General features: G+C 35.6%; 1 protein-coding gene across 1 annotated transcript in view; it reads right to left on the reverse strand.

The window, feature by feature from the left end:
• LOC106478507 (nuclear factor NF-kappa-B p105 subunit-like) overlaps positions 1-14,635 on the reverse strand; it is a 36,068-nt gene that overhangs the window by 9,741 nt on the left and 11,692 nt on the right. The window contains exons 7-12 of the mRNA XM_022382135.1: positions 9,889-9,983; positions 9,113-9,248; positions 8,400-8,546; positions 2,065-2,247; positions 948-1,722; positions 431-560 (exon numbers count right to left, since the gene is read on the reverse strand). Coding sequence (XP_022237843.1) covers positions 431-560; positions 948-1,722; positions 2,065-2,247; positions 8,400-8,546; positions 9,113-9,248; positions 9,889-9,983 — 1,466 coding nt within the window. The remainder of the gene's footprint in view (positions 1-430; positions 561-947; positions 1,723-2,064; positions 2,248-8,399; positions 8,547-9,112; positions 9,249-9,888; positions 9,984-14,635) is intronic.

Below are 14,635 nucleotides of genomic sequence, written 5' to 3' on the forward strand. Positions count from 1 at the left end.
TGAAATGGAATTTTTTTTATGGAGCAGCAGAACGTTTTTGTGGTGAAAAAAATTAAATTTTTACACTGAATAATGATGTTTATAGAAAAAAGCACAGACAAAGTTATGAAGTGTTTTGGTAATTATTTGAACAACAGAAGTACATAGTATTTAATAAAACAAGCAAACAAATTATTCCACTTGTTTTAATGTTGGTATCATAATCTTTCACAAAAATAGTAGCTATGAAGTTCAAGGAATTAAACATTATATTGGATAGCCTTACAATATACAAAACTGTCAAATATCCAATTTCTTTATTTACATTCTACTTAATCTCCTGTAACAATGATATTCGTAATGAGGCAAATTATCATTTAATATATCACGGATATGGTGATGATAAAATTCCATAGAAGGTCTGCATGTAACAATGCCTATTCCACATTACCTGATGTAAATTATTGCAATCATTGATGACTTGTCTTGGTAGTTCTTCAAAAATATACAAGAGACAGCGAATCAGAACCAGCTGCTGAATGTGTTGCTTGGCTTGATGAATAATGGTAAGGTGAAGGGCACTTCAAAAAAAAAAATCAAGAAAGATAAACTTCTTATAACTTTTCAGATAAAATAAGAGGGAGATTAGCATTTTCATCTCACATAAACAAGCAAGGTTTAATCTATACCTCAGAATTCTAAGGACAGTCAATAAATGGAAACAATGATATAACAGAACTTTATAAACACACACACACATAATGTAAAAATATTGTACAAACATTTATGAAATAAACCGATAGCAAAATAATATTGGTAGACATTCATCAACAAATTTGTATATACTTTTTTAACTTTTCAGATAGTTTTGTAACTAACCGTTTAGGAACCAGTAACTGTCAAGTGCATTTCATACAACTTCTTAAGCTTATCTTTATGTCACTTAAAATTAACAAAAATACACATACTTGTCTCCATCTTCATCCTGTATGGCAATTAAATGCTGAAGAGTCATCAGTAGTAGTCCAAGATCTCCAGTAACTACAAAATTTCTTAAGGCTGAGCTCATCCTCAATGCAAGTTGCTTCACCCCATGCAATGTAGTAGGCAGGGCATCTGATTGTGTTTTATTCTCCCTGCAATTTCCCATAGTTTTAGATCTATTTTCTTCAGGGTCACTGGTTTCCAAGATTTTTGCTTTTGATTCTGGGGATAGGCTGATAAAGTCTCTAGGGTTACTTAAGCTCCTGCTCCTCTCTAGATCTTTGGTTTTAAAAATGATATGTTCAGTGTTCAAGTCTTGTTCAGAGAAACTTAGATGTTGAACTTCTACTTGCCCTTCAGACTGAATATATTTTGGTTTTAATTCATACCCTTTGGTTCTGACAAACTTAGATGCAAGCTGTGAATCTCCAATTTGTACAGTTTGAGGTTCAATACCCAAGCTTTCTTCAGTGTATTCTTCAGCACAAATATCCAAATCCCTATTAGCTAATACCACCCTTCTTTGAATATTAAATGGTTCTAACTTTTGCTCAGAAGTAAAAGAACCAGAATTACCATTTTTTACTTTATCCTCTTTTTTAAGTGATGGTATGCTATTCCCCACATTCTGCTTATAACCCTTATCATCTAGAGATAGAGTCTTAATGGCATGTTCAAGATTTACTTTAATTGTTGGATGTTTGGGATTGACATCAGTAGAGTCAGTTTTGAAATATTCCAAAAGAGGATTTGGTTCATCTGTTCAAAGGAACAATAAAGAATAAATATTCATTAGTAATAAGCAGATATCTGAAATACACAAAGCACTACACATAACTATTTACTAATAGGAACATTTACATTAGATTTACCTCTTAAATCTGAAAAAATATACAAATGCAATAATTTAATGTTAAAAAATTATTTAATATCATGGAAAAAAATTCTAAATCCCTTACATATTCCCTCTGAGAAAATTGCTGAATTCAGCTGGAATGTTCCCAAACAAAATCAATGAGGATTACTCTTTCAAAATTCAATTAATCTATTTTTGTATCTAATCACAAAGAAACAGAAATAAAAGAGCAAACAAGTACTTACTTTCTTCATTACTCAGCATTGGATTACTGGATGGATGCAAAAGATATAAACATTTATAATCATCATCATCATTCAACACATTTATTTGTTCCAGTGAACCAGGAGCAGAATAATGAGTTTCAAAATGTGTACTTGATATAGCATGTTGTTCAGGAACATCTAAATTGGGACTCTGTCCTGAAACTGTACATTAATAGACAAATTATCATGCTATAATCTTTACTAAAGTACATAAACATACATACACACACACACACACATATATATATACCATACTCTAAATTTAAATCCAGCAACTTCTAACAGCTATTACAGTAATATAACATACAATGAAAGTCACATTGAAATAACAGACAATGAACAGGTTTTACTAGATGTTGAAATTTATTCCCTGGAAATGTTTGGCTACTGTAATGTAGTTGTTGTCAGACTGAACTGAATACAAACTTAAAATAAATTTAATATTGTAATTCAGCTTATAGGCTGGAGAGTTGCAAGTTTTAATTGTTTAAAAAAAAAAACATTTTCACTTTAACATGGATCATGGTACTAAATGTACTATTCATTTAACCTGATGATGGATGGCTACAGTACAGTAGCCAAAAGTTTCCAGTGAATAAATTTCATCATTGAGTAAAACCAGTTCATTTTCAATTTATTGAATGTTTCTCACCCACATTATGAGCCTTAAAGAAAGAGACCCTCTATATGTAGATAGTTAAATGTGCCTATGCACATTTTGTCAAATTATTATTAAATGGAGGACATACAACATTTATCACACACTCACAAATACCACATATAAATATCTCACAACTCTTAACATAATATAATGTTTTATATTTCTTTGATTAGTAGAAAAAATTAAACATTTCTTGCAGAGGTTAACATCTGAAAGTTAACATTTTCCAAAACTGAAAATGTATTTCAAAAAGATACTTACCTCTTCTCACAAAATACTTTTCTTGACTTATACTGTTTTTTATTGGTGCAAATTTTCACTTGATACTTCCACCTACCCTCATGTATGTTAACATGAGATATCTGCATACAAACATGCAAATGATTATTCAGTAATTCTCCACCAATAGGAGTGCAACACTACTTCAAGATCAGTCAGATCAAACTAAACCACACCAGAAGTGGGGAAGATGGGTGGGAAATGTGAGAAGAGATAAGTATCTATTGGAAATACATTTTCAGTTTAGAAAAATGTTAATCTCCAATATGATATTTTACCACTTCTCACAAAAAGCTAGAATCCCATATTGAACAGGTGGAGGACCAGTGAGAGGATGATTCTCCTTTAGGAAGCACCCAAAGGAAAATCATAGGGTGTGAGAATGAACTAAAAACAACACACCTGTGGGAGACTGCACCACTTCTGAGCCAGATATACTTTTCGGATGTTAGTCATGTGTCCCCAGAAGGGAGGAAACGAAGGAGAGATCCGATGAAAAGTTAGAGAAAATAAAGAGACCCCTTGATGTAGAGTGGCTAGGGCATGATAGACCATAATTTGGTGTTCGATCTCAATCAATACCTGGTGGCATGTGGAATTGTACATCAGGTCCATAGTAGAAAGATGGTCCTCAAAAATGGGTACCAGCAGGGAAGAGGAGCTTCTGTACCAAGAACCTGCCTCTGCATGAATGCACCTCCAACACAACCAACACCAGACCCACTGGAGACTGACATCTGGTGGACGATAGAAAGGTGGAGAGTCCAGGTGGGTGTTCATCTCCCGTCCAAATCTTGGCATCATTGGGAATTTTTCATCCAGTTTGCGGTAGGAGGGAGGTACCCAGCCTTGCATATGCAAGGAACCAACATCCAGCAGATCTCCGGGTTGCATCTCCAGTCCAAAACCTAGCAGCATTTGGAATTTATCATCCAGCCTGCGGTAGGAGGAGGGTAACCATTCAAACATGTGAGAATTTATGTGGCTGGTCTAGCTTAAACCATCACCAGATCCACTGGGAACTAGCATCCAGTAGGAAAAAAAGGTGCCTTAGCCAGAGGGGCAAACTGCAATATATAGTAGAGTACTACATCCAACATCTGGTGGTATCTGAAATTGTACATCAAGTCCGCAGTGTGAAGGACATTACGCCGTCTATACTGGCAGAATACCACCACCCTACTCTCAACTGAGTGGTATTGTGCACACTCAGGAGCACAAGTTTCCATGGTTCACTACCCCAGCAGCTAGGAACTGGTAAGTGGAAAGGACTCCCATACTCCACTAAAAGAAGAATGGAGAAAGTGCATTGGAGAGTACAGAGAACCACAGCACTAAAACAATGAGTGACCCGATATCCTATTTTGGAAAGCAGGGGATCAATTTGACAGAGTCAATAAACCAACTCCTGGAATTGTAAATCAGGTCTGCAACAGGAAGAGCCTCAAATGCAACCGATCATCAGAGATGGGCAGTAATCCCCGCTTGCTTTACTCTGTTAGTCCACGAGTGTACTGCAAGGTATACCTACTAGCAGCCTTGCAGAACACCTCATTTCAACGATGGGTGTAATAAGGCCTGGTTATGTTATATTACATTGTATTTTGAAAAGCAGAGAGAGCTCATTGATGAAGTCAAACAACCAACACCTGCTGCCATCTAGATTTGAACATCAGATCTGTGGTGGGAAGAACCTAAATACCATGGATTATCCGAGATTTATTATGAACACAGGTCTTACAGTGTGGATTTCAGATTATGCATACCTGGTCAGGCAACAGTCACCAAGAAACAAAGGTGTAAAGGTATGCGGAGTGGTCCACATACCTGGACTGATGATGTCCCACAAGAGAAGACAGAAATGCACAGCCAGGGACATGGTTAGTGACTGATCTGATGGGAAGAAACATGGAAAAGACAACAATCATCAGAAGAAAAGGGAAGAGTACACCAGGTGAATCAACCCTTAAGGGTAATGGAAGAAAAATCATGGGAGTGGATAAGAAGCTAAGGAATAAACAAACAGAAACCATGGAAATGATGCAGTGCATGTCAGAGAGCCCTGACCTTGCAAAAGAGGTGGTCAGGATCGGAACTGTTGTAAAGGTGGGATTTGGAAGGAAAATGCAGAAGAAATAAAGCAACATGGACAAGATTGGTGCCCAGAAAACTCAAGCCTATTTAGAAACTGGAAATGTGGCTGATAAAGCCACCCTACAGCCAGCAACAGAGGAAACCAAATGGTCTTTGTCAAAAAGCCAAGACAAAAGTTGACATAAAATGAGGAATATTAGGATGGGAAGGATGATAACTGAATCAGACTGACCAACAGCAGTATGTGTACTACTAATATTGGTGAACCACAACAAAGGAAGAACGAGAAGTTGAGGAAGCCACACAATGCAAATGTCTGGCTCTTCTGGTGAGAGATTGGACAAAAGCCATGCATGAAGACAGAGTGTGGAAATGGATGGATGATGCATGCCTGATTGGGGCTGATGTAGGAGCCAGTATTGGAGAGAAAGGAAGAGGGATGATACCAAAAGCAAGAACACCAATGGAAACTATATTTGAGTCAGCCAATACAAAGCCACCAACATGACACAGAGTGGTTTGAATTATGGCAAGGAAACATGAGGGGAGACAAATAGGAGGATATACATATAGACTGAGAGCTCCTGCTGCCCCAGTTAAAGGATGAGGAACAGGAGACCAAAATCGAAGAAGCTATGAATTGAAATGAGTGGAAAGTGTGTCCAAATCTAGTACACCCCACTAAGTATACAATTCCTGAAAAACTTTAGGATCCAATAACCACTCCATAGGTAGAATCTTGTTGATACTGGATTATTGATCCATGACAAGAGTCAGGACACCCAGAAGAAGATGTGTCAACAAAGTGATGTGATGGCTGTGGGCCCAATATAGGAGATCCAACATTTGAAAACAATCTCTCTCAATTGAGTGCCCCTTAGCCTGGAGATGTATGAGACTACAGTAGAATTTTCAGTGTGTACCATCACCAACCAGCCCTGAGGAGCCCACAGGAAGTGAAGGAAAGCTCGACGAACCACAAGGAGATCCAAAATTGATGTGGAGAGTGGATATGGAAAGAGTCAATCTCCCTGAAACCTCCTGAGTGTCAAGATATGCCCCCAACTTGGAAAAAGAAGCATGTGAAAAAGGTAACATTCTGGACAAGGAGTGGGAAGAGGTACACCGATGGTAATGTTGTTCCGATCCAACAACGAGGTGAAGTCGGTCTGGAAGGAAAAGGGAAGGGTGAGAGGGACATCCAAGAGATCCTGAACAAGGCTCCATTGGTCTAACAAAACACACTGAAAATGACAACTGTGGGTGGGTGCAACCAAGAGGAAAGAGGGCTTCTAGAGAAGCCCATATCCCCAAAAGAGAGAAAGAACCTCTCTAGCAGTTGGAGAAGGAGAGGAGGAGATGCTGCATATGAGACAGTTCGTAGCCCTCAACCAAAGGGGAGTAGGTTGTGCCCAATTAATCATGAAGTTAAAAAACACCTCGAGATGAGCAAAAGTTTTTCATGGGTGTAAGGAAAGACTTCACCATCTTGACAAGCCAACCCAAACTATCATCTTCCTGGAGAAGAAACTGAGTAAGTATGGCAGATTCTTCCTATGTGTAGGCCAGTCATCCTAAAATGATGGAAACAAAAGCCCCTGGCATGAATCAGGTGAGCAAACTCACAGACTACCTGACAGAACCTATGGGGCACAGTGGCAAACACACACTCTTGATGAGCAAAGCAAAGATACGCAAGTCAATCAAACTGTAAGGGAAAAACACATCTATATAAAAAGTCTGACACTCAAGAAGTGGTTAACAGTTGCAAGATTAGAAAGGTGCTAGTTACAACAGGGGTAGTGTCACACTCTTATTAGTGGAGGGTAGCCGCATAATCATTTACATGTCAGTATGCAGATATCTCATGTTAACATACACAAGGATAAGTGAGATTATCAAGGCTAGTGGCAAGCAAAAATTAGCACTGATAGAGGGCATTATAAGTTGAGGAAAGTTTTTTGTGAGAGGAGGCAAATATTGTATTGAAAATTGTCATATACCCACAAAAAATTTAAATCATTCCAAAAACAGCATATTTTTGATCAGTTAGAGTACTTATCATTGTTACTGAAGCTAAGAACAATATAAGCTATAAAATATAATGCTTTAATCAGTCCTTCACATTTGAAAAATGCACAAGGGATTTAAACATCCCCCGACAAACAGTCTACAGAGGCTGTTAGCAGGATGATGTTGTATCTCAATTCTTTGTTTACAAAATTAGACAACAAAAGTTAATTTGTATTGATTGAACTGTCCCATTTTTCTTTCAACGAAACAGAATTTTGCTAGCTAAACTGGGACATGTTTATAGCATATCACTGAATTATGATGACCTGCAATCAATATGGCAGCTATTGCAGCCTGTGTCATGCAGAAATTAGTTCATCAAATGCAATAAATTGCATTTTATTAAATGATTAAATTTTCTAAAACTCTTTCTTGCTAGCCTGAACTTGTTAATAATTAATACCCAGTTTTGTTATCTAAACTTTAAAATATTGACTCAGTTTCTCAGTTACAAATATCTGATGTCCAAATACAACAATATAGTTCGAAAATATCATATTATTGTGCATATAACATAGCTACTCTAGGCCAATTAAAATATTAAAGTATTAGAGTCATAGCAGCCAACAGGGTCACACAAAGTTATCTGTGAGCTTGTCTGTGTATAAAAACAACAGCTGATTGTATAGCCAAAACCATGACAAACAGTAGCAGGATCTGAATTCAAAAGTATTAATTTTTGGTAAAAATAAAAGGACCAGTATTGAGCCCTCATACAACTTATTTTACAGGCATTTTCAAGCATCAAGGTATGGTGCTGGACAAGAAAATGAAACCTGTAATGGAATAATTAAGAGGAATGTAGAAAAAATATCTTTAGCCAAGTATGAATTTTACCATGAATTATAAGCTAGAAAATAAAAACAAGACTTTTCAGTTTCCATAGATACAATATAATAAGAACTTGGATGAACTTGCTGTTTTAATCCAGTATGTCTAATAAGTACTAAAAGATGTTTTAACACCAGTTTCAAATTTCTGTTTACTTTCAGCTCTGATGAGACTTGCTTCAAATTTTAAACTTTTAAATACTTATACCAGCTTTTCAAAAAAGAGATATTACACTTATATTTTTCTATTGTTATGTAAAACATTAATGCTCAAAGCATGTAATTTGTACTGTACTTATGCTCATCTATAAAGCCAACACTGGTAAGAGAAACATGTTAGCCTAGTCTTTTTTTTCTTTTTTTAAAAGAAGAATCACCAAAAAATCCTGTTTGATAATCTGTGTCAACCCAAGTGGACCCACTACTGCCAGCACCAGACTGCAATGATGGATCTAGGTCATGATGTACTTGAAGTTCTTGATGGGTGGTAATCTTTCTCCTCTTTCTCTCAATTTCTTCCCTATCTGAATTAAATTAAAATGAACAACTATCATATAATAAACTGAAAATTATATAAGCTTGTTCGATATGATCAACAAAATCTTTTCCTGTTTCCTCTTGAAGCTTTTAGGTGAGAATGTACAATTAAATGAGTTGGTAGATTCTGTTTCTTAATACTAAGCAAGCTATTAACTTTATCCCAGTTGGAATTCTTTTACTTAATATTTGATACAATCATTAGAATATTGATGTTTTAATACTCTAAACAGCTGTTCATAACATTTTAACTCCCTATAGATGGAGTTTATCATGAAAATACTACTCATCATTTCATACATTACCTAAATTGAGAGTTAACTGTCCCAACTATACTGTCAATTATATTTGTTATTATTACATGTACAAGTCAGAAAGGCCTCTGTATGGATGAACTATGATAAAGTATGACACAATAATTATATTTAATAATTTTCTCAAGCTAGGCCTACTGTGCAACTATTATTGATGTTGTGTTATGTTTTTATCTTTTAAATTTTTTACTCTACACTAATATTAGTTTTTTTTTTAATACTTTTGACTTGGTTCTCACCATATGCAGGAGTGTACTGGAAATCTTTGCTTTCACTATACTGACTATCTTTTAATCTGTAAAGCTGCAGTTTCACTCTTACATCTTCTTTAATATTACAGTCCTTGTAGGCTGGAGTCCGGAACACAATTGCAACCTTTAAGGTATGTTTATCAGTATTATACTACATGTTAAAACAAATAAGCATGTACATACATACATAAACATGTAACTTATTTGAAAATAAATTCCTACTAATAATTTTAGGTTTGGACTCTTTAAAAAAAATATGCTACTTTATAAAATAATATTTGAGATTTTCAGCATTAAAGAAAAAGCCAAAGTGTCATCATATAAAGATTAAGTAAATAAATATCAATAAAAGTGCAGTACTTGCACTAAATTTTTGCACCACAGATTGTTTGTTGGTTTTTGAAATATGCTTTCCAATCAAATGGATAATTAGCAATTGAATGCATTCATAATGCACAATTTATTAATATTTTATTTTCAACCACAAGTATAATTATCCTTAATGGTTACAGAGTCAAAGGTGAAAATAATAATGAATGAGATAGACTATATTTTAAAATAATTTCAACTGAGTAATCAAGTGTTTTAAAATATCAACACAATAGAACAATTCCATTCTGTGTAACACATTTATTTATCATTATATTAGGAAATTACAATAATTTTATTAAAACATATGAAATACACGAGACGTTTTCACAAAACATGCAGCTAAGTCAAGTTTAGTTCTAAATTACTGTAAGTCTTAAATTACATTACTTTACCTGATGATGAACATCATTTTCTGAAAAATTTCCATAGTCTTCCCACATAAGTCTACCATCAGAATCTTCTTCATAAAATCTGATCTTAATGTCCTCTAGATAACAAAAGCACTATTCATTATTATTGACAATTTATTGGGATCCTCACACAATCTTTAATGTCCTAAGAATAGTAATGAAAAATATTGAACTGATGACAGATGTTAAATGAAAATGTATTCCAGCTATGGAATAGATTTGTTTATTAAAAAACAAAATTAATTCAAATACACTTTCCAGGACATTTGTTCTTTTATTACTTTTAACTATACATATGTTTATGCTACATACATGTACTAAAGGTTATGACTATTTCAAAACCAATTAAAATGATCAAAAGTTTCTCAAACATGATAAGGTTTTTAAACTAGTTGAAGAATGTCAAACAAGTTATTAGATAGTGAGAGAGAGACAGCAACTGCACATATTAATTAACTACTGGTTTCTTACACAGGTAAATAATATCCTTGTATCAAAGTTGATTGTTCTATCAGAAATGGACGATAACTTCTGAAATTGTGTACAGCTATTATTCAGAAAACAAAGATAAGTTATAATTTTAATAAAACAAAAACACTTTAAAAATCAGGCCCTGACATTTTAAAAATGCACAAGAGCTATCAAAAAGCCCCACCAAACAGTAAATAGGTCTGTTAGTGGGCTGATACCTTATCTCTATTCTTTGTTTACAAAATTAGACAGTAAGAGTTAATTTGTATTGACTGAATTGTACTGTTTTTCTATTAATGAATCTAAGGTTATATTTCAAGAGCAAAGTAAGGGTAAGAGGTAAATGTAAAGCCTGGTATATTAATCTGATAAATAAAAAAAAATAATTAATAATCAATAAAATTTTTACATCCAGTAAAACTGTAAAAATTATGATGTTATAATATTCTTAGTCTGGCACATATCATCTTGACTAGAATCATATGATAATTATTCTTTTTGTAATTTACAGACAAGAGTAACATTGATGGTATTTAAATATTTTACTGGGAAATAAAACATTGATTACACTGTTTGTTCAAAAATTAAGTCACTAACTTGCATAAACACACATCTCATAAAAAAATTGAGTTAATCTGAATTAAATCTACCTTGGATAGTCATGTGCATGTACAAAGTCCCTTTGTCCAGTTTGTGTTTAACTGTTAGTTAATGAAGCATATTCAATCATTATCCTCACACACTATGTACATGAGAATCAGTTTCATGACAGGGTCAACATTGAATCATTTCTGTGCAATCAGTTCTTGAAAAATAATTTCCTTTGTTTCAGCTTCATCACTTGACCTACTAGACACGGTAAAATCAGAATTATCCTCATCATGATCTTTGTAATCACTTGAACCTTCATCACCAACAAAATCAATTTCATTGTATATGTCTGACTTTCATTCCTTGGCTGCACATTCTACAAACATGTTAGAAGGACTTGTAACAAATTTCATTTTTGCCATAAACGTCTCCAAAGCTGCTTCTAATATTTGTTTCTTTTCCTGATGTGTTCATACAAAATCATTTGTTTTAAACTAAACCTTTGGTCAGTGAGCATGTGTGTAAGGTGATTAAACCTTGCCTCAAGACACTATTACTGAGCCTTATGCAGAGCACTATTTCCACCAGCATACAAACATTCTTAAATTCCTTTCTTCTGTATAGAAGCACACACACTCCCAGAAATCCTTAGTTTCAACTCCACTCACGTAGTACTTAACCATTCTCTTGAATTCCTTCCATTCTGAACTTATCTTAGTTTCATGAAAATTATTCATTCTTAGTGTCTCATAAAAATCTCAGCACATAAACATAAACACTCAATTTCCCTGGTGGTAATATCCCAGTTTACTGGATCTATCCAAAACATACTTTGATAAAGTTCACTCTCAAATAAGGAAAATCTTGATTCAAGACAAGTCTGTACACTTGGAATGACTGTAGTTGTCAGTTATTCTACAGTTTTCTCAGCACAGTCCACATTGTTCATTAGACTGTAGTTAACACTGACAGTAATGTATTTTCCATTTTCTTTTCTGGTGCCCTACTTTAAGCAAAGTGCTCTTAAAATACTAGGAACCTGATTTCATTTCCAGCTCAAGTTAAAACTTTTTCAAAAGATTTTCACAATGTGTACTTGAAGTTTCTTCCATGAGTTCCTTGAAGATATCCTTTTGCTTTTTCTACTGTAGGCAGTATCTGATAGCATAAAATGTTTTTTTTGTTTTCAAAATGCATAGACAGAATAAAACATGCATCTTTGTAGTGGTAACATTTTGACAAAAAAGTAGTCTTTCTTTATTAAGAGTCCATGAAATCTAGTCAATACTCGCTCCTTGTAATTGGCTAGGGAATTCTCTAATGCTTGATTTACTCTATGTTATATGTGTGCAACAAATCGTATACCACTCACTTTGGTGAAATTAAAATGCTGCACACCAAACACAGTGACAGTTACCTCAAAGTGCTTTTGAACTTTCCAGATTGTTTGCAAAGATCTCAGAATGCCATCAACCATAAGCCAATAATAAGAGGAATAGGGATTTTAAGGAAAGGTGATACAGGGAACACAAAGATAAAGGTTCAAGCAGAGGACAAGTGAGAAAGTGAAGGACAACTCTGAGATTCCAATCCAAGAGAGTGACAGAACAGGAAGGATGGAAAAGGGAAAAAAGAATGAAATAACAAAGACAATACAGGAGATTGGAAGACAGTGGCAAACTCAGTAAATCTTAGCATGCAAGATAATGCAGCTCAATTGATGAGTCAAGTGAAAAATGCAGTCAACTGCAGTAGGGAAGGTTGTGAAGATTGATATCCTGAAAGGAGCAACCAGCAGTGGAAACTATACCATTTATGCTGATAAACCACCCAGATGAATCAGATATTGTGTGGGAGAAAAGACTTCTCCACCTTGATGAGCCAGCTTACTATGGCAGCCTCTCAAAGAAGAAACTGAGTCTGAACAGCAGATTCAACTGGAGAGGAAGCCAAAAGTAGCCAGTTGTCTATGTAATGGTGGGTACAGAAGCCTCTGGTGTGAAGCAGTTGGGCGAATGATTTGACTACTGGGCAGAAGACAGGAGCTGAGGCCAGGCCAAATGGTAGAGCCAGAAACTGATAAACACACCCCTAATAAACAAAATGGAGGAAATGCCAGAATACTTGGGAGATGGGATTGTGTAGATAGGCATCCAACATGTCAACCTTCGTCATCCACAACCCGAGAGTGAAAACCCGCCAAAAGGTTAAGTAAGACTTCATCATGAATTTTGTATGACCAGGAAACAGTTCAGGGAAGATAAATATATAATTGGTCACCAATCTTCCATCTTTTTGGGTACAATGAACAGATGGGAATAAAACCCTGGCTGAGAAGGTTACACAAGTTTTATAGCCTCTTTCCAAAGTAAGTTTCAAACCACCTCTTGTAGATGCTGGCAAGAAACAGGATCCCTTGGTGGGGGAAGGCAATGTGATAAGGAGACATTGGGGGAGGTGAATGAAAGTGAAGGGCCAGATCATCTAAAAAATCCTGTAGAACCCATGGATCCATTGTAAATGGTGTTCACATATGGTGAAAATGGAAAAGTCTGGCACACACCCTGGAGCTGAGTAACTGATGCTGTAATCCTCTAAAATGCCCATGAGCCACAACTAAACTGTAAAGAGATGAAGAATGAGAAGCTGGGACTGGCAAAGGGTTGGACAGAGAGGTAACAAGATACGGAAACAGTAGGAGGTGGTTGGGATAAATGGGAAGCTAACAAGGATAATAAATTATGCAAATGAGCAAACTCAATTTGGACTTCCAACGAGTCAGGAAGACCCCCAAACACCTCTTCACATAAAAAAAAGTGCCATGCACATGGCATGCATGGAAGTAGCAGGTAAATATATTCAAGAAAGAATGGTATCCTAATCCAGAAGGTCCCAACAGTATATCAGCCATGTCTAAAGAGCCAGAACCAAAGATTAAAGTCATGTCGTTGTAGTGAACAGAAGACTGTGAGTGAATTACCTGAGCCAGCAAGTGCATAGTCGATAATGCATGCAGAATTGTGGACAACATCAGCCTGATACATCAATGCATTAGGTTTGAACCCTCAATGGAATGAGGGATTTCAAATGTTGAAAATCAAGATCAGGAAAGGAAAATCTATGAAATGCATAAGCAGATGTACAAGGAATACTATCTCTCACCTGAAGTTGATCTCTTAAACGCTGGGCATGAACCCCAACATCAGGTGAGGGAGGGAAAACTAAATATTGGCCCCTAGATTCTTCACCAAGGATGGCAGGTTGAAGATAATAGGAAACAGGAGATAAGGATAAGACAGAACAAACCTGATCAATTAATTCCACAAAAGGTGAAGGACATCTGGGTAAATCCCATGAATGGGAAGCATAGTCGAGGTGGGGGTAGACTGTCCAAATTCTTTCTTTCCCGTCAGACACTCTAGGGGCAGGCATGACAGGATATTCCTCGTATAGTGGTGAAAGTTTTAAGAACATGGACATTTCTCATCAAACAACTGCTGTCATGTCCTCAGCCGATAATTGAGTACTCAACACGGCAGTGGTGGTCAGTAAACCCACAATAGTAGTAATAGCTGTGGTAATCGTAACTACTCGAAACTGCGAATGCATACCAACAATTCCAATCATGAAGAAAAAAAAAGAAAGAAAATTTGGAATAGGCAAGCTT

The sequence above is a fragment of the Limulus polyphemus genome, unplaced genomic scaffold (genome assembly GCF_000517525.1).
Source record: "Limulus polyphemus unplaced genomic scaffold, Limulus_polyphemus-2.1.2 Scaffold219, whole genome shotgun sequence".
Lineage (NCBI taxonomy): Eukaryota > Metazoa > Arthropoda > Merostomata > Xiphosura > Limulidae > Limulus > Limulus polyphemus.